Genomic DNA, 22,496 nt, shown 5'->3' on the forward strand with positions numbered 1-22,496 from the left:
GTGCTTATCTTCCTTCCGCGAAATTGGAGTTGCGGAAGGCTTCCTCAGGAGAGAGAGAGAGAGAGAGAGTATATGTGTGTGTAGTTGCGGAAGGCTTCCTCAGGAGAGTCTGTGTGTGTCTTTCAATTCCTGACATCCTAAACCATTGTTGCTTGATGATATAAGTACTCCTTGCTAGAAAGTCAGGGTTTTTTAAATGTTTGTTTGTTTAACGTTCTGGCAGAAAAAAATGTCTCTAGCTCTTGAAGTCCTGAGTGTGCACTGAGCCGCCTAGGGCCCCTCAGTTGAGAGCGCAGACTCATTTAACACACATCCTGAAGAAAGCTTGTGGTCATTCCATGAGAGGTAGGAAGCTTCATGTGCTTAATGAGTCACTTCAAAGGTACTGAGAAAAGAGAGGCTCTTCTAGGTGGGGTTAAATGGATGCCATGCCACTGATGTGACACCACACGACTCACAGTGGATGAGTGACAAAACTGTGCTAAGGACAAGAACTGTAAAAGCATCCAATGCGTCCTATGTAACTTTGAATATTTCCCAACAAATATTCATTGAGGAAGGGGGAGTGTGGGATGGGAAACAGGTATCCTTACTTCAAGATTTGCTCTTCAAAAATCTGTTTAAAATTTTCATCTCAGGCTTGTTGGGGCCTGGAGAGAAACTTTAGATTTTAGAGCTGGAAATAGCAGAAGATAGCTATCCCAGCTTCCTTCTTTTTTGTTTCTGTGAAGATAGATAAACAGGTTCAGAGAAATTCTTTTTGTGTGTGAATTTTTTTAAATTTTAATTGGAGGATAATTAATTTACAATATTGTGGTTTTTGCCATACATTCACATGAATCAGCCATGGGTATACATGTGTTCCCCATCCTGAACCGCCTCCCACCTCCCTCCCCATCCCATCCCTCTGGGTCATCCCAGTGCACCAGCCCCGAGCATCTTGTCTCATGCATTGCAGGTTCAGAGAAATTAAATGATTTGCCCAAGTTAGTGGAGGAATTCGGACTAAAATCCAAGTGTCAACGGCTTCCGGTATTTTGAAGAATCAGTGGCTTGGAGGAGATTGGTGATTCAGTCACTAAGTTGTGTCTGGCTCTTGCGACCCCATGAACTGTAACCTACCAGGCTCCTCTGTCCACGGTATTTCCCAGGCAAAAGTACCGGAGTGGGTTGCCATTTCTTTTTCTAGGGGATCTTCCCGACACAGGAATCTCCTGCATTGCAGGCGAATTCTTCACCCACTGAGCCACAGGGAAGCTCAGCTTGCAGGAAGGGATAAATTGGGAGGTTGGGATGACATGCTCACTACTATGTATAAAAGAGATAACTAGTCAGAACCTACTGAATAGCACAGGGAACTTTACTCAATACTCTTTAATGGCCTATATGGGAAAAGAACCTAAAAAAGGGTGGATATATGTATAACTGATTCACTTTGCTGTATCAGTTCAGTTCAGTCGCTCAGTCATGTCCGATTCTTTGTGACCCCATGAATCACAGCACGCCAGGCCTCCCTGTCCATCACCAACTCCGGGAGTTCACTCAAACTCATGTCCATCGAGTCGGTGATGCCATCCAGCCATCTCATTTTCGGTCGTCCCCTTCTCCTCCCGCCCCCAATCCTTCCCAGCATCAGACTCTTCTCCAGTGAGTCAGCTCGTCGCATGAGGTGGCCAAAGTATTGCAGCTTCAGCTTTAGCATCAGTCCTTCCACTGAACACCCAGGATTGATGTCCTTTAGAATGGACTGGTTGGATCTCCTTGCAGTCCAAGGGACTCTCAAGAGTCTTCTCCAGCACCACAGTTCAAAAGCATCAATTCTTCGGCGATCAGCCTTCTTCACAGTCCAACTCTCACATCCATACATGACCACTGGAAAAACCATAGCCTTGACTAGACGGACCTTTGTTGGCAAAGTAATGTCTCTGCTTTTTAATATACTCTATAGGTTGGTCATAATTTTCCTTCCAAGGAGTAAGCGTCTTTTAATTTCATGGCTGCAGTCAGCATCTGCAGTGATTTTGGAGCCCAAAAAAATAAAGTCTGACACTGTTTCCACTGTTTCCCCATCTATTTCCCATGAAGTGATGGGACCAGATGCCATGATCTTTGTTTTCTGAATGTTGAGCTTCAAGCCAACCTTTTCACTCTCCTCTTTCACTTTCATCAAGAGGCTTTTGAGTTCCTCTTCCCTTTCTGCCATAAGGGTGGTGTCATCTGCATATCTGAGGTTATTGATATTTCTCCCAGCAATCTTGATTCCAGCTTGTGCTTCTTCCAGCCCAGCGTTCCTCACGATGTACTCTGCATATAAGTTAAATAAGCAGGGTGACAATATACAACCTTGACGTACTCCTTTTCCTATTTGGAACCAGTCTGTTGTTCCATGTCCAGTTCTAACTGTTCTATACTTTGCTGTATAGCAGAAGGTAAAACAATATTGTAAATCAACTATACTCCAATAAAAAAATAAAAATTAAAAACCAGTGGCTTATATAGATCTTGTATGTTTCTTTATCTGATAGCATTAACCAAGGGCAGATTTTCTAGAATTTTACTGTTAAATGTTTTAGATAGGTGGCAAATATTTATTTATCAGTGCAATAATAATGGAAATGTTTTTGTTCTTTCAGCTCACTAGCGTGGGCATATAGGAAGCATTAGATGGTTCCACAAACTGGAGAACAATTATACCAAAGTTCTCACACTGTTGTGAAAGTTGTAGGACCCACAACAGATTTCCCAACCTGGGGATCTGGCAAAGGGACTGAGAATCTCCAGGGAATTTGACTTTGAAGGTCAGTGGGATTTGTTCCAGAACTTCCACAGGACTGGGGAAGCAGACTCTTGGAGGGCACAAACAAAACCTCGTGTGGACCAGGACCCAGGAGAAAGGAGCAGTGACCCACTGAGACTGAACCAGACTTGCTGTGAGTGTCCAGGAGTCTCCAGCAGAGGCGTGGGTCAGTGGTGGCCTGCTGTGGGGTCAGAGGCACTGAGGACAACAGTCCTGGCATAAGGCCTTTCGAAGGCGGTCGCCATTAGATGGTGAGGATAGCCAAGATCACAGTTGCTAACTCTTCCATCTCCATTTAGTGTCTTTGCTGATTTCTCCTCTTGTTGCTGTTGAGTTACTAAGTTGTGTCCTACTCTTTTGTGACCCTATGGACTTCAGCCCGCCAGGCTCCTCTGTCCATGGGATTTCCCAGGCAAGAATACTGGGGTGGGTAGCTGTTCCTTTCTCCAGGGGATCTTCCCGACCCAGGGATGGAACCGACATCTCCTGCGTCTCCTGCACTGGCAGGTGGGTTCTTTATCACAGAGCCACCTGGGAAGGATTTCTGTAAGTGCTACTTAAGCATGCCCATTTCCCCATAATTTTGTGCTTGGACCTTTTATCAATTTACATCCTCATACAAATGAAACTCTCATGGTTCCAATGACTTCCATAACCATATTCTCTGCCTTGAGAACTTCCTCCCAAATTGGAGGTTTCTCCTTCCGTATTTCTAAGTCTAAAATGAACTGCTTTCTTACCACATCATCTGCTTCCTAACAAAGGCACTCTGCGACATGTGAAGCCTTGGATTCATTCTCCATCTCTCCTTTCTCACTTCTCTCATAAAAGTAGCCATTAAGCACTCTCAATTATTTCTCAAAAATGTCTCTCAAACCTGTACTTTACCATTTCTTGAATTATTTCCTCCCCCAAAACTCACTTCCTTGCGTAAGATCTTCCACTGGGTCTCCATTATTCACAAGATTTTTTAGCTTAGTGAGGACAAACTTTACCAGTAAAGCTTTTCACAATTTCCAGCCTCAGTAACAACCACTTCCTCTCAGGAACCCTATTCCCCAGTCATTTTCATAATATACTTTCTGGCTCTTTCAGATGGTCATACTTTTGCACATGCCTTTCCGTTGCCCTTAAAGGTTCTCTATACCAGAGTTTTCCAAACCTTCTTGAGAATAGAATCAGGTAAAGTGCTTGTCAATAAATACATCTATGCACACCTTTTCCAGGGTCTTGTTTACAGGGTCTGGGATGGGTCCTGGGAAGTTATGTTTTTAACAAGTGCCCTCACTGTCATTCTTATTATTGGACCAGTTTAGCAAATAGGTTTCACTCTTACTCCACCTTCAGAGTGTAATGCTTTTTACCCTTTCACCTGGGAAAGACTTCTGAATGCACAGGCAAAAATCCAGTCCTTCAGGACATTACCTGTCTGCTATAGTAAGTGGGACTTGAAACATTTTTCTTACTAACACTAACCAGGCAAGATTATAATTTACCTGGCAAAAAAAAAAAAAAAAAACCTTCAGTGGTTTCTATTAGCTACAAAATAAAATGTGATGATGTGATAAGAAAATAAAATCTGCACTTAAGTCAATTTAGCAAGTCCTCTGAGTATCTATTACATATCAGAAAAGATTCTAGGTTTGATACAGAATTGATTAAGACCCAATCTCAAGGAGCTCACATGAGCTAGAAAGGAATGACTCTCCTTGGCATTTAAAGTCGTACAAATCTTGGCCCAACCCGTCTTTCTCTTCTGTTTCTCTCCCTGGGGCCTCTTCATTTTCACAGTCTCAGGCCCTTCACACTTGGTGCTCTTCGTACCTGGAATACTCTTCCCTCTCCCATTTGATCTGGTTCATTTCTGCTTTTCCTTTAGCTGTTACCACAAGTATGTTTTCCTCAGGAAATTCTTCTTTGTTGTTCCTGTCTAGGACAAATGCTGCTATTGTAACATTCACCTCGTATCCCTTCCGAGACATTTGTCCCAGACTTGATTTTCTACTTGTTTATGCGATGGATTGACTGCTGTCTGTCCTCCCCTCTGTACTGTGAACTCCATGAGGACGGGCTGCACTGTGCTCACACAGATGCTCACTGTATGTGCGCCGCTCTGTCTCTGTATGTCTGTCTGTCTCTGTATGTCTCTGTATGTCTCTCTGTCTCTGTATGTCTCTGTATGTCTCTCTGTCTCTGTATGTCTCTCTGTCTCTGTATGTCTCTGTATGTCTCTCTGTCTCTGTATGTCTCTCTGTCTCTGTATGTCTCTGTATGTTTCTCTGTCTCTGTATGTCTCTCTGTCTCTGTATGTCTCTGTATGTTTCTTTGTCTCTGTATGTCTCTCTGTCTCTGTATGTTTCTGTCTCTGTATGTCTCTCTGTCTCTGTATGTTTCTGTCTCTGTATGTCTCTCTGTCTCTGTATGTCTCTCTGTCTCTGTATGTCTCTGTATGTCTCTCTGTCTCTGTATGTCTCTGTATGAGGACGGGCTGCACTGTGCTCACACAGACGCTCACTGCATGTGTGTCGCTCTGTCTCTGTATGTTCACGTGACAGTCAGTAGATTTGTTGTGTCCCTAACACTTATCTTGCACAATATGTTCAAAATCAAATCTTGAACATTTATTCAAACCTAACAACACTGGAGAAGACTCTTGAGAGTCCCTTGGAGTGCAAGGAGATCCAACCAGTCAATCCCAAAGGAAATCAGTCCTGAATATTCATTGGAAAGACTGACGCTGAAGTTGAAACTCCAATACTTTGGCCACCTGATGCGAACAGCTGACTCATTTGAAAAGACCCTGATGCTGGGAAAGATCGAAGGCTGGAGGGGAAGGGAACGACAGAGGATGAGATGGTTGGATGGCATCTCTGACTCGATGGACATGAGTTTGAACAAGCTCCAGCAGTTGGTGATGGATAGGGAGGCCTGGCGTGCTGCAGTCCATGGGGTGGCAAACAGTCAGACACGACTGAGCGACTGAATTGAACAATAATAACAGCTAAAATTTTGGATTGTTTTATTATGTACCAGGCTCCTAAATGAAGCATTTAATCTTTATAATGACACTTCAAGATATATGCTATTATTACATTTCATAGAATGGCTTAAAAACTTACCCACCTCCTGCTTCCCTGTCCCTCGGTCTTCCCACTGACCTCTTAAGTAACTGTGCTCACCAGACATCCTGCTCCACCGCATGGGCTGGTCTCTCAGTCTGGGGTGCTCTCTCCCTTCCTCACTTACTTAGTTTTCTCCTCCTCATCGTCCAGCTCTCAGAAGAGTTTCTAGGACCTGCCCGATCAGATCAGCTCCTTGTTATATGCAGTAGGTTTCTATTGTTGCTACAGCAAATTCCCACATGTATGTAATGGCTTAAAACAACACAAATTTATTATCTCACAGTACTGGACGTGAAAACTCCTACAACCAACGTGTTGGCATAACTGTGTTCCTTGCAGGCTCTTGCGGGAGATTCCAGTTCTCCAATGATCTTTGTTAAGAATCAGGGGCTTTCCAGGTGGCACTAGCGGTAAAGAACCCACCTGCTAGTGCAGGTAGATGTATGAGACCCGGGCTCAATCCGTGTTGAATTGTTGAATCAATCTTGCATCGGGAAGATCCCCCGAAGGAGGGCACAGCAACCCACTCCAGTGTTCTTGCCTGGAGAACCCTATGGACAGAGGAGCCTGGCGGGCTACAGTCCCTAGAGTCACAAAGAGCCACACAGGACTGAAGTGACTTAGCAAGCATCAAGAATCAACTTTGGGAAGGTTATGTGATAAAGATGATGCTGAGGTAGATGGGTTACTTCTCCTTTTATATTCATTAGGAGGCTGGTGTAGAAAACACTTTATAGCTCAATCTGAGAACCCTTCAGTTCAGTTCAGTTCAGTCGCTCAGTCGTGTCCGACTCTCTGCGAACCCATGAATCACAGCACGCCAGGCCTCCCTGTCCATCACCAATTCCCGGAGTTCACTCAAACTCATGTCCATCGAGTCGGTGATGCCATCCAACCATCTCATCCTCTGTCGTCCCCGTCTCCTCCTGCCCCCAATCCCTCCCAGCATCAGAGTCTTTTCCAGTGAGTCAACTCTTCGCATGAGGTGGCCAAAGTATTGGGAGTTTCAGCCTCAGCATCAGTCCTTCCAATGAACACCCAGGACTGGTCTCCTTTAGGATGGACTGGTTGGATCTCCTTGCAGTCCAAGGGACTCTCAAGAATCTTCTCCAGCACCAAAGTTCAAAAGCATCAATTCTTCGGTGCTCAGCTTTCTTCACAGTCCAACTCTCACATCCATACGTGACCACGGGAAAAACTATAGCCTTGACTAGACGGACCTTTGTTGGCAAAGTAATGTCTCTGCTTTTTAATATGCTATCTAGGTTGGTCATAACTTTCCAGGAGCAAGCGTCTTTTAATTTCATGGCTGCAATCAGCATCTGCAGTGATTTTGGAGCCCAAAAAAATAAAGTCTGACACTGTTTCCACTGTTTCCCCATCTATTTCCCATGAAGTGATGGGACCAGATGCCATGATCTTTGTTTTCTGAATGCTGAGCTTCAAGCCAACCTTTTCACTCTCCTCTTTCACTTTCATCAAGAGGCTTTTGAGTTCCTCTTCACTTTCTGCCATAAGGGTGGTGTCATCTGCATATCTGAGGTTACTGATATTTCTCCCGGCAATCTTGATTCCAGCTTGTGCTTAGAACCCTTAGATTCTTTAATTTATTTCTAATCAGGGATGGACAGAGATATGAGAAAATATGGATACAACGTTATGCAGGCAAAACTCAGTCACAGGCACCATAGATCTTCATTATCAATTAGGGCAATAAAACTTTTAGTTTTGCAAAATTATTGTTTTTCATAATGGCTACTTTTGTATTCATTACTGTGATTGTGTTATACATGATGAATATCTAGTTCTGAGAAACAAACAAAAAACTGCTGATGGAAAGAACGTGTACATGCTAGTTGAGCTGTTTAATAAATAACTCTTTGATGATGATTCTGCAGTATGTTTAAAGGGTAATTTTTCTTCTGCTGCTTTGGAGAGTTCATTTGGCATTCTAAAAATGGATGTAATTTCAAGGGGTGAACAAAATGTATCAATTAGCCTGACATCTAAGTCTTTTTAACAGATCTATAAATTTCCAATTTCCTTTGCCATCTTAACCATGGTAAATCATTCTGAACAAGATCATTCTTTTGAACAACAGCCTCCTTATTAGCTGAGATCAATTGAGATTAAAAAATGAAAAATACACTAGATGCTGAGAACTCTTTATGAAACTACATTTGTAGGATGAGTATTGATTGAAGATTAATATGTTATTTTCAGCTTCTACATCATTGATTTAAACATTTATTCTCTAAATCCCACTGCTGGATTAAACACTAATATATATTTGGATGCCTTGCTTGCATGCAAGTATTATTTTTTCCCTATTGAGATTACATATTAATGGAAAGGAACAATTTTTAATTCAAATGTAGCTTGCTTTGCACACCACATGTGTTTCTGAAAGTGTGACACACTGAACTGAGTAAAACAGATATTTCCATTGAATTATAAATTAATGATTACATCCTTTGTTTTAATTTGACTGATTTTCATTTGCTCTTTGGATACAAAACAAGATCCTTAGAATATCAGGTAGCCCCTATGTGATCAGGACTCAGCTGACATTTAGAGAATCTCACAGCACTCTGCTCTTCTGTCACCAGAAACCTGGCCTTATGTCAAACCCTAATTCTTTATTTTTTTTTTAAACCCTAATTCTTTAGAGTCAATGTTTTTCCACATATTGTCTGAAACGTCAATTCTCTAACAAAAACTGATTTATTTTTTCCATCGAGTACATTGCTTTCTTTATTAATTGTCCATTGTTTCCTGACTAGAAAGTAGGCTTCAAAAATGCATGGATTTTAGTTTCTCTTTCACTGCTGAGTCTCCAGCATCTAGATCTGTACTGGCTGTATCGTATGCACTCAGAAAAAAATAATGAATGAATGATTCCTGATCTTGGAATACCAGTTTCCCTTCTCTATACCAAGCTATCCTCTATTCATCATTCAAATTCCAGGTTAAATGTCACTTTTTCAAGCCACCTTTTTTTGACACCCAAGACAAAATCAGCTTTATCTACAATTTGTTCTGACAGGTCTCTGTCCTTGCGAGTTCTCCACAGCACTTATTAAAACTGTAACTTATAAAGTCTGTTATTTGTGGGATAAGTTGCTTACCTCCTGTCTTCTCTCCTCACCTGTAAAATGTCTTCTTGTTCTTGATCATCTCCTCACTGTCTGCCATAATGCCTGAAACAGAGACGCTGCAGAAATAGCTGCTGAAAGGAACTATGGATAGGTGGGTGACTAAGTAGCTCATTATAGCTTTCCGTCCCTCTTTTCCACTTGCTCAGTACAGTGTCAAGTGAGCCAGAAAGGAATGTTTTTTCTATACTGGAGAGGTGCTTATTTAAACACACCCCTCTAAGGACTCAGTAATGCCTGTATGATCTCTGAAAGTTGATACCTCATACCAGCCTCTTTACTCCCCATGTTATTTAATTAAATAAATGCTCTGTGAATTTCTCCTCTGGTCCAAACCACACAGAGGGAAAGGTCATGTAAACAGCAGAAAGACCAGAAGCTTTAAAATGAAAGGGTCTTTTACACTCATTACCTCTGTGAGCTTGTCCAAGGCACCAGCTGAGCTGGGTTGTTTATCTGTCGGAGAAGCAGCAGCACCTGTTCTGTGTGGTTGACATAGGGGTTATTAAGGAGACATGTGGTGTGCTGGCCACATGATAGGTGCTCAAGGATGGCACCCGTTACTGCTACTACTTAAGGTGAGCTCCCAGATGGCAGACTCTACTTGCATTCCCAGTACCTTACGTGTAGAATACTCTCAGTAAACTTTGGCTAAACTGACCAGCAGAATGTGCTATTTCTCTACTCTCAAAGGGCTTAAAATCTAAGAAAATAAGTTCCAAAACAGATTTATGAAGCATTTAGATAATAACAGAAGATAATGCTCATTATAGTGTCATATACACAAGATTAGATGTATTACAGTTCATAAGTGCTTTGAATGGCCAGGCAGGAAATGGTAAGAGGTGGAAGGCTATGGTTATTGGAAAATTACAAGTTCACATGTTTGTGTGTCTAATATATAGGACAGTAAGCCTCTTACAAAAATATCCAATTTCTTTGTCAAAATGGAATGCGCATCTATCAATGTTAGGTAAAATAGATTGAACTGATGCTTCTGGGTTGGTGTGATGGCAGACAAAAGTGGGTTACTGGTCTTGAGTAGCAAGGTGTGTCTGTTATAGTAATGGATGCTTCCCCCCCTTTAGTAATCAGTGGGTAGCTAATGATCACAAATAGGTCCTGATGGTGGTGGGTAATGTTGCTCAAATAGCGCTGTATTATGTGGAGGACATCATAGCCCTGGAAAACTAGGACACAGACTCACACCCATATTCCACATCTTTGTAGCATGCTCCGCAGAGATTTCCAGTTGAATCGCATCATCCATAATCATTATCTATTGCTGTCCTTTCATCTTACTAAATTCTTTGTTTGCAGCTCTATAGATGGGACTGAGGTATTGAAAAGGAACAAAAGAATGTTGCTTTTCTCTAAGACATTCTTTCCCTTCTGTTACTGAGGTATCTCTGCAAAGGCATCTGCCATAGATCCAAACACAAGGAGGCCCCATTAAAGGCTTTGTATATACTAACAGCTGAGAAGGAAACGGCAACCCTCTCCAGTATTCTTGCCTGGAGAATTCCATGGTCAGAGGAGCCTGGCAGGCTACAGCCTATGGGGTCGCAATAGTCAGACATAACTTAGTGACCAAAGAGAGAGAGATATTAACAGTGACACTGAATTGAATGAGGTCACCAAACATACTCCAAAGTTAGGAAAAGAGATGTTCCTCATCTCCCTCACTTCAAGCCGCGTGAGGGTGATCTAGAATCCACCCGTGCCCACTGGCAGCCAGCACACATCAGCCCAGTCTACACCTGCGGTGACACGCCCAGTCAGAATAAGCCACTTGCTATCACACCTGCATCACAGAGGCAGACAAATGTCCCGGCAGGCCAGTGCCCCCAACCCTCCTAACCCACACCATGCACACCGGGACGAGCCCACCTGAATATTCTTATTCACAGAGACCTGACCCTGTGCTCATAGGCAATCACAGACACAAACTCATAGAATGCGTGCATGGAGCACTAGCATCTGTCCTTCCAGGCCAGGTTGGCAAGGCACACGTACATTACACCCCGGGTTTCAGGGGAAACAGTGACAGACTTTATTCTTTTGGGCTCCAAAATCACTGCAGATGGTGATTGCAGCCATGAAATTAAAAGACGCTTGCTCCTTGGAAGAAAAGTTATGACCAACCTAGACAGCATATTAAAAAGCAGAGACATTACTTTGCCAACAAAGGTCCATCTAGTCAAAGCTATGGTTTTTCCAGTGGTCATGTATGGATGTGAGATTTGGACTATAAAGAAAGCTGAAATGTGAAGAATTGATGCTTTTGAACTGTGGTGTTGGTGAAGACTCTTGAGAATCCCTTGGACTGAAAGGAGATCCAACCAGTCCATCCTAAAGGAAATCAGTCGTGAACATTCATTGGAAGGACTGACGCTGAAGCTGAAACTCCAATATTCTGGCCACTTCATGCGAACAGCTGACTCACTGGAAAAGACTCTGAAGCTGGGAAAGATTGAAGGCGGGAGGAGAAGGGGTGACAGAGGATGAGATGGCTGGATGGCATCACCGACTCGATGGAGATGAGTGTGAGTGAACTCCGGGAGTTGGTGATGGACAGGGAGGCCTGGCGTGCTGCGGTCCATGGGGTCGCTAAGAGTCGGACACGACTGAGCGACTGAACCGAGCTGAACTGAACTGCGGGCCCCGCACTAGACCCCCGACAGCGGTCTGCGCTTCTCTGGGCCGGCATCAAACCGGTCACTGGCCCCGGTCAGTCCCCAGCGTGGGTACAGCAGCCCCGGGCTGCGGCCCCGGCGGCCTTTCCAGCTCTTCGCTGCTCTTTCCTCCGATGCCCGGGGCCCGGGCGGGGCCGCCGCGTCCGCCCGCGGTGCCCTCCCCTCCCGGCGCGCGGGGCGGGCCCGGCCGCCAGGAAATGCCCGGGAGAGGGAGTCACCTGCGCCCGACGGCGGGAGGACTCGGGGGCGCCGCCTCCCGGGCCTGGCCGAGAGCGGGCGGCCGTCGCTCACCTGCCGCAGGCGCGCCCGGAGCCGCGCGCCCCGCGGGCCGCTGACGGCCCCCCGGCACCATGAGTAAGTTGGGCAAGTTCTTCAAAGGCGGAGGCTCTTCCAAGAGCCGCGCGGCCCCCAGCGCCCAGGAAGCTCTGGCCCGACTTCGGGAGACGGAGGAGATGCTGGGCAAGAAGCAGGAATACCTGGAAGGCCGCATCCAGAGAGAGCTGAGCCTGGCCAGGAGGCACGGCTCGCAGAACAAACGAGGTAGGCACCCCCTGGCCCGGGGCGGCCCCGACCGCGCCGGCACCTGCCCGGCCTTTCTGGGACTGGTGATGGCCCCCGGCCGGGACTGGGAGAGGGCCGAGCGCATCACCTTCCTCGATGGCGAAAGGGGAAGACACACCAAAAATCCCAGCGATCGAGATGAACCGCAGTTTTAACGCAGTCTTTAGAAAGCTCAAAGTTGACACAGGAGCATCTGTGATGAACAAAACATCCATATTTAAAGACCTGATTGGTGCTATTGGTTCTTTTCTTTTGCGATTGGCTCCTATGTGTTCTGGAGAAGGAAATGGCAACCCACTCCAGTATTCTTGCCTGGAGAATCCCATGGACAAAGGAGCCTGGTGGACTACAGTCCATGGGGTCCTAAAGAGTCTGACACGACTGAGCAACTAACACACACACCTATGTGTTCTCCACAGACTTTAAAAAAAAATTCAAATTCATTTTAAAATGTGATGCTTTGTTCATCATCGAGTTTTTTGCCTTAATTTTGAATTTCAAAAATATTTCAATAAAATCTTACTTATCTTGGTTATAAGGTAATCTTTTTTTTTTTTTTTGGTGCCGCTTTAAAGTTTGCCCCTGGCTTATCTCACCCTGGCCCAGTCCTACCGAGTGCAGCAGCACATATCAACTTTTCTGCCCTGCGTTTGTATTTTGAATCACAGTTTAACTTGCCTGTAAATCTCCAGGGAAGCATATTCTGATGTGTTCCGGTTCCCTTGGCTGTTGACAACTTTAGTTGGTGGTGCAGTTGAGATATGGAGAAAAAAAAAAAAGTCAGAGATTTAAATATTAATTCTACCACTGGCTATTGCCACTTGGGAAGATCAGTAATGATTCTGGGTGCTTCTCTTGCACCTTGAACCCTTTGTTCTTTGCCGGGGTGAATTGCTTTCTTCAGTAAATGGCTCTCTCTATAGAGAACAAATCTAAACAGCCCCCGTGGCGCATATAAAAACCCAACAAGAAGTTGAAATGATTTGCTCTTGTAATACAAAGTCAATGGCAGACCCAGAAATAGGGCTGGCAATTCAGGACTCTGCTCACCACCAAACCCTGAACTTGCATCCTCAAGAAGTTGGGCTTCTTGAGTCATAATGAAGCCTCGGGAAGGTTTAGTTCGCCCTAAATGACCCTGACATTGTTTAATGCTGGAAAGGAATCATGTCTCTTGCAACTGATCTTAAAAGTCTTGCTCTTCCCCTCAAAATGTGCCCGCTACATCTGTGCCCATTTTATGACCAACAATAAAGAAACCAAGTTTCATTTTCCTCTGCTCTTGCGTACAACTCTTGTTCCCATTATGGCCTGTTTTAGAGTTAAGTGCTGGTTTCTATTTTTACTTCATGTCTGAAAATATTTTGGGATGTTATTCAATGGCAGTTTCTGCAGACTCTGACATTAAGACTTGCTAAAAAGCCATTGGTTGTTCTTTTCCTGGGTCCTTCCTCTTCGGTTTGATAGGCACTCTGACATTTGCTTAGTGTCTGTCAAGGTTTTTTTGTTTTGTTTTGTTATCCATTTGGATCTGTTTGCAGCTTTATCCACAGTGGTTGATAAGTAAATATTGGGTTAAAAAATCTGAAAAATAAAAAACATCTGCTTTTGTGAAGTGGTGGAAATATAGATTTGCTTTCAGAAGAAAATAATGTAAAATAATATAGAATTGTTCTTGAGGTGGCAATACACTAAAGTGTCTATAAGTAGACTTTATAAAGATACACACACAGAAAGACAATACCAATAAGAACATCAATCTAACTTCCTTAAATCAGAGTAGCTACAGATGTACGTCTCAAGTTCAAATATTAATAATCAATTGATGTCAGAAAAGCCATTTTTCTTTTGTCATTTATCCACGGGAGCTTCACTGGTGTGGCCCTAACCTGGTTCTGCAGTGGGCCTGGAATCGGAAGAGTGTGGTTGGTGTGAGGCCATCTGTAATCTAAGCTATGAAAGAATCCAGTCATAGACCATGTGTTGGAAACACTGTCAATCTCAGCATCTTCCAAATAAACCAAGTAGCTTCACATGCTCATGGCTAGTATTTTCCATTAGCCACTAAGAAATATTTTCACACATGTAATAAAGCCAAATATACTCAGTACTGAAAGGGCCTTGTGCTACACAATGTCAGTGTTAGAATGGCTGTAAATTACCTGGTAATCAGAGTGACATATGTACCTGCAGTTAAAGTTTTACTTCTAGAGGTGGTTAGTCAGCTAACATGCTGTCAAGAGCACTTGTTGGGTGGCCAGTTAATATCATTTCAGAAAGGGCCACACTCCCAGACAGAACAACTGGAAAAAAAAACAAAACTTTTTATTTTGTATTGGAGAATAGCCAATAACAATGTTGTGATAGTTTCAGGTGAACAGCAGAGGGACTTAGTCATACATAGCCATGTATCCATTCTCCTCCAAATTCCCCTCCCATCCAGGCTGCCACATAACATTGAGCAGAGATCCCTGCGCTCTACAGCAGGTCCCTGCTGGCCATCCACCTTAAATATAGCAGTGTGTACATGTCAATTCCAAACTCCCTCACTGTCTCTTCCTCCTATTCTTATCCCCCTGGCAACCATAACTGCATTCTCTAAGTCTGTGAGTTCCTTTTTGTTTTGTAAATAAGTTCATTTGTATCATTTCTTTTTAGATTCTTTTTTAGATTTCTTTTTATATTCTGCATATAGAGAATATCATACTATTTCTCCTTCTTTTTGTTACTTCACTCACTATGACAATCTCTAGGTCCATCCTTGCTGCTGCAAATGGCAGTATATCACTCTTTTTAGTGGCTGAGTAATATTCCACTCCAGAAGGAAATGGCAGTTCACACCAGTGTTCTTGCCTGGGAAATCCCATGGACAGAGGAGCTTGGCAGGCTGGAGTCCATGGGATTGCGAAAGAGTTGGATACAGCTGAGTGCCTAAACAACAAGAACAAGACTCCACTGTGTATATGGACCACATCTTCTTCGTCCACCCTTCTGTCAGTGGACATTTAGGTTGCTTCTATGTCTTGGCTGCTGTAAACAGTGCTGCAGTGGCCATTGCACATTCCTGGCCAGTTCACATTCTTCCATGATCTCCACAACAGAAGTTTTGACAGTTAGCATCCTCAATGTCAAAAGTGGGTTTTATTGGTAAAATGAGTAACTGTTATATTAGCATAATAAACATTAGAAATGGGATCTCATTGGTGAAATTGTGGATATCCTAAACATGTGGGTTGGCTAAGAGTTTAGAGGTACTCCCTTGCTCGCAATGTAAGGACAGGCATTAAGGACGTATGAGTTGTATAGCTAACATTAGGATGGTGCCTGGGGCTTGGTCAGATCAGTGCAGTGTCCAGTCCTGGGTTCAGGTGGGTGTCTGACCTTCCATAGAGCATAGCCCCCTGCCAGTGAAGGTCGCTGTCTATGTTCAGTGAGCCTTCCAGATCATGTATATTGGACTAAAAGACATGGAGCTGGGGCTTCACTGAGCTCATAAAACTGGTTGACAAACTGTTTTGGCCTGTGTGGCCAAGATGTGTTTGTTTAATAGGTGTATCTGCAGATCTGAGTCTGAAACTTGCTTTCACTGTAAGGCCATGCAGTGGTGGCTAGTGCTTCCTTCAGACTTCTCTGGCAGTTACCGTGTTCTACCTAAAGGAGCCTGAGTGAAAACAACCATGATATTAAGGCCCTGTTGATCTGAAAGAGTAACATTTTCAAGCAAGGTCTATAGTTTGGTTAAAAACTTGAAAAGAGTAGAAATTCTTTAGTACAGTTCATTTAGATTACTATGATAGAACTCCTTTATAACTAGCAATTTGCTTTGTGGAAAAGCGCATTTTTTTAGATACCACTTAATTCCTTTTTCTGCTTCTGCTGAGCACTGTCCTCGAGAGCAGTCTTCAATCCTGGCTGAATATGAAAGTCGCCTTGATGCTCGGAGGATCTCACCCCCACAGATTATAGTGTAACTAGCTGGAGTGGGGCTGGGACGTCAGTTTTTGAAAGTGCCTCTGGGGGTGACTCTGCCCTGTGGCCAGGGTTCAGGATGAGGAAACTAAATCCATGGTCATGTTAATGGGGTGGAAGTACAGTGCTTCCTGGCCGTTTTCATGTCATGGCACCCATGAGCACTGATAACATTTGTCTGTGTCTCAGGGGTGACCAAGAACAAGTGTGGCTTGAGGACTTTTTAAAAAATTGTTTTTGTTCATATATTTTTAAAATTTTATTGGAGTATAGTTGCTTTACAACGTTGTGTTAGTTTCCACTGTATGGCAAAGTGAATTGGATATATATATATATTGGAGAAGGCGATGGCACCCCACTCCAGTACTCTTGCCTGGAAAATCCCATGGATGGAGGAGCCTGGTGGGCTGCAGTCCATGGGGTCTCGAAGAGTCGGACACGACTGAGCGACTTCACTTTCACTTTTCAGTTGCATACATTGGAGAAGGAAATGGCAACCCACTCCAGTGTTCTTGCCTGGGGAATCCCAGGGTTGGGGAGTTTGATGGGCTGCCATCTATGGGGTCGCACAGAGTCCGACACGACTGAAAGGACTTAGCGTATATATATATATACACACACACATATATTCCCTCTTTTTTGGATTTCCTTCCCATTTAAGTAAAGTTCTCTGTGTTATTCAGTAGGTTCTCATTAGTCATCTATTTTTAAAACATCTGTTTTAATTGGAGGATAATTGCTTTACAGTGTTGCCATGGTTTCTGCCGCACATCAAGGTGAACCAGGCACAGGTGTTCACGTGGCCCCTCCCTCCTGAGCCCGCTCCCATCCCACCCTCCAGGTATTCGCAGAGCTGGGGTGGGGTCTCGGTGTCACCCAGCAAGCTCCCACCGCAGTCTCTGTCACACGTGGCCGTGTGTGTTTGCACGCTGCTCTCTCAGTCTGCCCCCCCTCTCCCTCCCCGCCGTGTCCACACGTCCGTGCTCCGCATCCGCCTCCCCACTGCAATCGGACAGTAACAGCCGTGTGGCCAAGGACTCTTGACCCCCAAGGGAGCCTCAGCGTTCCAGTGCCTCGCAGTCCCCTCCTGCCGCACCGATCAGTGGAACCCTTAGACCTTAGGTCCTGCTTCTAACCTCCCTTATGAGGCTTTTCTTTTTTCTTTTTTAAAGCTAGTGTCATTAGAGATGGTCACAGGGGTTCGCTTAACTGTAATGCAACTCTTCAGTCTCCATCAAACGTGTAAACATCTGACAGAAAGTAACTTGGTGTTGAAGTCGGGAGCCTGGGCTTCTGAGCAGGTAGCCCTGGGTGTGATCCTGGCCCCGACCTGCCACTTAGAAGCAGGTGATTTTCAACCGTTTGCTGGGCCGGCCTGAGTCTGTCTCTTCATCTGCGTGAAGCTGATGAGGTTGATCCTCAGGGCTGAGGGCGCTTGACTTTACTGTATAAAGCTCTTAACCCAGTGCTCTGTAAGCATCCGCCTTTGTGGCAGCGCTGCAGGGTTTTAAAGGTGAGGTCGGCTCCACACGGGCTCGAGTCGTGCTTTCTGAGATGACGCGCGGTGGATGCAGCCCTCGGTCCCCTGCGGGCCGTCGGCGTCTGCAGGCCGCGGTCAGCCAGCCCCGGGCCGCCCGTGCTGCAGCCGCAGGCCCCTGGCAGAGGGTCGGGCGAGGTCAGCGCGGCCCGAGACCGGCGACCGGCGCCTGGGCCCTCTCCTCTCAGCCCCGGGGCGGCCTCCCGGGCCGAGCAGGAAACCCAGGCCTGTCTGCATGCGGGACGGGGCGGCCCGGCCGCGCCGCGGGCAGGGGCCCTGGGCAGGCGGAGGGGCCCCGACCCTCGTGTCCCAGGGCGGGGACCGCGGGCTGGGGCCGGCCGCCGCTTCTCGCGGCGCGGGTGAAGTGAGGGACCCCGGGCGGGGAGCCTCCTCGCTCGCCTTGCGGGGGGCAAGGGTGACTCTGTGTCCTCCGCGTTAGCTCCGCGGCGGACCCCCTTCTCGGGCGGAGGTCACCGAGCTGAATCCTGCAGCCTGACCCAGGGCCCCGAGGAACTGGCTGGCGCGAAGCAGCGCGGTGCCCGCGGCTCAGGTAACAGGACGCGGACCGGCCGGCGGGGAAGGGCCCGCGGAGGCCCCGCCACGGCGGCCTCTTTCTGCACAAAGCTTGCAGCACGGGCGCCAGTCCAGCCGCACCGGGACCCCGCGGGGCGCGGGCGAAGCTGCGCGCTTGCAGGGAGGCCCCTGAGATTCCAGCTCAGCGGGTGAGTGTAGGGCGGGAACCGAGCTCTCCACAGACAGCGCGCTGACTCGGATGCCCTCTGCGGGTCTGGGAGCGTTCAGCGGCCGGGAAACGGGGGCCCTGCCTCCGCCCTGCTTCTGCGCCAGCCGCGCCTCTGTTTCTCCCCTCCGCCCGCCGCCGCTCAGATGCCAGGACGGGAAACGTCCACCGCCTCCCGCGTGAGGACTGTGAGGGAACATTTCCCGGGCTTCTGGCAAGGCCTTTCAGGCACCGGCATTAGCTTTCAGTAGGAAAGCCACACGGTCCTGTAACTCCACGGTCATCGTGAAGGGCCCCAGGGCCCCCCAGTATTCAGATCGCCCCCAGGCATCTCAGAATGAAGCGTTCTGTTGGTCTCTGGTTATCCAATTATTTTTACCACACTATACTCCGAGTCAGGGAAAGGAACTTTATTCCTGGAGCACTACCAGTACAGTCGTGTCCGACTCTTTGCGACCCCATGGACTGCGGCCCACCAGCTCCTCTGTCCATGGGATTCTCCAGGCAAGAACCCTGGAGTGGGTTGCCGTTTCCTCTTCCAGGGGATCTTCTCGACCCAAGGATCGAACCCATGTCTCCTGCATCTCCTGCATTGGCAGGCAGGTTCTTTACCGAGACCTAAAATACCTTTACCAGCCCTGGGAGCTCTATTCACTTAAGCTGTAATTTTAAAAACTTGCTTTCCTAATACCTCCTTCTCCCCTCTGGGCCCTGGAAAGGGTCCTGCATAGGTTTATACACTCACTTACACACTTAAGTACTGACCAACTCAGACTTGTGTCTCTTTTTTGCTGACACAGTTTGAGTTTGTATCTGCTTTTTTCAGATGCCGTATTAGTTGCTTTTTGTTCAACTGGACTTGGAAAGAGTTAAAAAATCCCAGCCAGATTTACCCTTGCCCCTTTATGTAAATCAATATGTTAGGCTTGCATTTTGTGTTTTATATTTATGTCTATTCAATATCATCTTTTCAGTTGTCTTGAAATTAAGATTTTTAAATTGCAATTTCATTGTCTTATGTATGAGACATAAGACATATTGATAAACCAGTCAATCTTAGGCGAAAACAACTCTGAATACTCGTTGGAAGAACTGATGCTGAAGCTGAAACTCCAGTATTTTGATCATCTGATGTGATAACTCATTGGAAAGGTCCCTGATGCTGGGAAAGATTGGGGGCAGGAGGAGAAGAGGGGATCAGAGGATGAGATGGCTGGTTGTCATCACTGATGCAACGGACATGAACTTGGGCAAACTTTGGGAGATGGTGAGGGACAGGGAGGCCTGGCGTGCTGCAGTCCATGGGGTTGCAAAGAGTCAGACGTGACTGGGCGACTAAACAACAAAAACAATGTATGAACAATTTCTTTTAGTTGAATCGACCGCCTTTTTTTGATGTTGTTGTCAAAGTATTTGTTAAAATATACTGAATAAAACTTCCCAGGTGGTGCTAGTGGTAAAGAATCACCTGCCAATGCGGGAGAAGCAAGAGATTAGATCCCTGGGTCGGGAAGAGCCCCTGGAGGAGGAAATGGCAACCCCCTCCAGTGTTCTTGCCTGGAGAATCCCATGGACACAGGAGCCTGGCGGGCTACAGTCCGTGGGGTCACAAGGAGTCGGACACGACTGAAGAATGAACCCACACGCACAAGGACAGAGCCTGGTGGGTGCTCCTAGAGACTTCACTCTGGGATCCCGTCTGCACGGAGCAACACTGTTTCACGCGCGATTCCAGTAAGGCGAGATTACAGGCTTGACAGCCCAGCACTCAGTGAGTGCAGTGACTCGTAGAGCTGTGAATACACCCGCCCCATCTCTGGCCCATATCCCTTACTCCTCTAGTTTGTCTCTTTTCCCTAACAATGCCTCAGTGTACCTTGTGAATTACCTTTCTAAAACCAAACTATATTCACACGCGTCTGGTTCACAAATGCATTTATGAACAGAAGTGTGTTAGCTTCATCAGAGTCACCCGGAGAGCTTTTAAGCTGCCGCCGCAGGAGAGTCTGAAGTCTGGGGTAAGCGGTACTCATAGCTTTCTGGGTGATTTTGATATATTTAAGGTTAGAAAGCCAGTGGGTGGTCCATATTTTTTCTTAGGGTCAGCTTTGAGTAATCCAAAGAAAAGAAGCCTATGAGATTAGGTTTTGAACTCATTTTTCATCTTTGTGAACTTGAATTGACTTCTAGTTACCACTGGCTTCTTTTCTACTTCCTCGGAAACTAGAGTATATAATGTTTCTGTTCTAGAATCATTCTTTCAAGTACCTGTGGCACAAATTTTGACAGTTTGCTGATTCATTATAGTTCCTTGTATGAGGCTGCTGCTGCTGCTGCTAAGTGACTTCAGTCGTGTCCTACTCTGTGTGACCCCATAGACGGCAGCCCGCCAGGTTCCCCTGTCCCTGGGATTCTCCAGGCAAGAACACCGGAGTGGGTTGCCATTTCCTTCTCCATGTATGAGGCTAATTGTTACTTTTTTTCTGTATTATATAACATTTTATATATACAGTTAACTTTTTCCTTCATGGATTTGGAGCAATATTATAAATACAGGAGCATTCATTTGTTATTATTCTTCATCTAAATTCCGCAAAGCTGAGAAAAAGAGCAGCATATTTTAGGAAATATTTCTATTCAGCAAAAATATCATTTTCCATGGTTTATGCTCTTACAGTTTATTGAATCAGCCACAATAAAATAGAATAAGATAGAAAATTGACTACTAATATCATGATTATGCCAAAATCCCATGATCTGTGTAGCTTTAAGAAACTATGGCAGGAGAAGACTCTGAGCTTGCCCTCAGGTGTACTTAGTATTATTAGTATGTTTCTCAGTATTTAGGACTGCTTATTTCAGATCAGATTTTATTTTCAAGATAACAGAATAAAATACAACTCAAAACATATGAGATATAAGGCAAGAGCTCCAATTCTGAGTTTTAAAGTTTATGATGCCTTGCTTTGGGGCTCTGGTTTGGAAAGGACATAATTAATCCAATTTGGTATTCAATTTTTGTTGTATGCTTAAGTACACATGAATTTATTTGTGCTTTTAAGGGAAAAAATTATCACCAATGCTTAAAATATATAGATAATATTGAGGATTTATTTTTTAAAGTCACACTCTCAGTCTTCTGCTTTAGCAAACTATAGTCAGAACTTCTAGTGTATACTGGTAATTTTAGGTTCTCCTACTTTTTCTATCATTTGATAGAAGTTCTAACATATACAACTGGCTCAAAAATTTGCAGAAGGTGAAGGAACAAAAAAAACAAGAATATGGAATAAATATAAAGCAAATAGTAAACCATTTCCTGAGTAACTAACTTTCTTGTACCAGAGATTTTAATTATTTACCTCAAAGAAATGGTGCTAATAGGGAATTGTCCCATTTCTAAGTTGTATCTAACTCTTTGTGACCCCACGGACTTCAGCACATCAGGCTTCTCTGTCCTTCACTATCTCCTGGGGTTTGCTCAAACTCATGTCTAGAGTTGGTGATGCCATCCAACCATTTTACCCTCCATGGCCCCCTTCTCCTCCCGCCCTCAATCTTTCCCAGCATCAGGGTCTTTTCCAAACTCACTGGAAATATCTAGGACTTGGTCCGAAGTTTACACGGTTATACTTTAAAGCAGCAAGAACTCTTACACCTGGACCAGAGGCTTTCTCAGCCCACTCTAAGCCTTTGTCGCAGGTAGTTCTACCTTGTGGGTATTTCCAGCGAGAGGATGGGGAAAAGCTAAAGCCCCACCCGCTCTTCTGAATCCAGCAGTCTAGTGACTGAAATACCGACGGTGTAACTGCTACCCTCAGACAAAACAAGCTCTCCACGAGCAAGCAAGCAGGTGACTTTAGAAGAATAGGAAGGGAAAAGTGGGTTATTCCTGCTAAACGCTGGGAATCCCTGCATTA

The 22,496-nt window shown here is 45.3% G+C and overlaps 1 protein-coding gene and 1 long non-coding RNA gene across 2 annotated transcripts in view; one reads left to right on the forward strand and one right to left on the reverse strand.

Annotated features, from left to right (window-relative positions):
- Positions 1 to 5,750: 5,750 nt before the first annotated feature.
- On the reverse strand, positions 5,751 to 9,532 carry LOC129560140 (uncharacterized). Its single transcript, XR_008686702.2, has 3 exons — positions 9,487 to 9,532; positions 9,048 to 9,119; positions 5,751 to 7,532 (listed from the first exon to the last, which is right to left on the reverse strand). It is a non-coding gene; the product is annotated as an uncharacterized LOC129560140 (long non-coding RNA).
- Positions 9,533 to 11,982: 2,450 nt separating this feature from the next.
- CHMP4C (charged multivesicular body protein 4C) overlaps positions 11,983 to 22,496 on the forward strand; it is a 33,892-nt gene continuing 23,378 nt past the window's right edge. The window contains exon 1 of the mRNA XM_055431590.2: positions 11,983 to 12,310. Coding sequence (XP_055287565.2) covers positions 12,121 to 12,310 — 190 coding nt within the window. The 5' untranslated portion in view covers positions 11,983 to 12,120. The remainder of the gene's footprint in view (positions 12,311 to 22,496) is intronic.

This window comes from Moschus berezovskii, chromosome 16 (assembly GCF_049115385.1).
Source record: "Moschus berezovskii isolate FMDL1 chromosome 16, NW_MosBer_1.0, whole genome shotgun sequence".
Taxonomy (NCBI): domain Eukaryota; kingdom Metazoa; phylum Chordata; class Mammalia; order Artiodactyla; family Moschidae; genus Moschus; species Moschus berezovskii.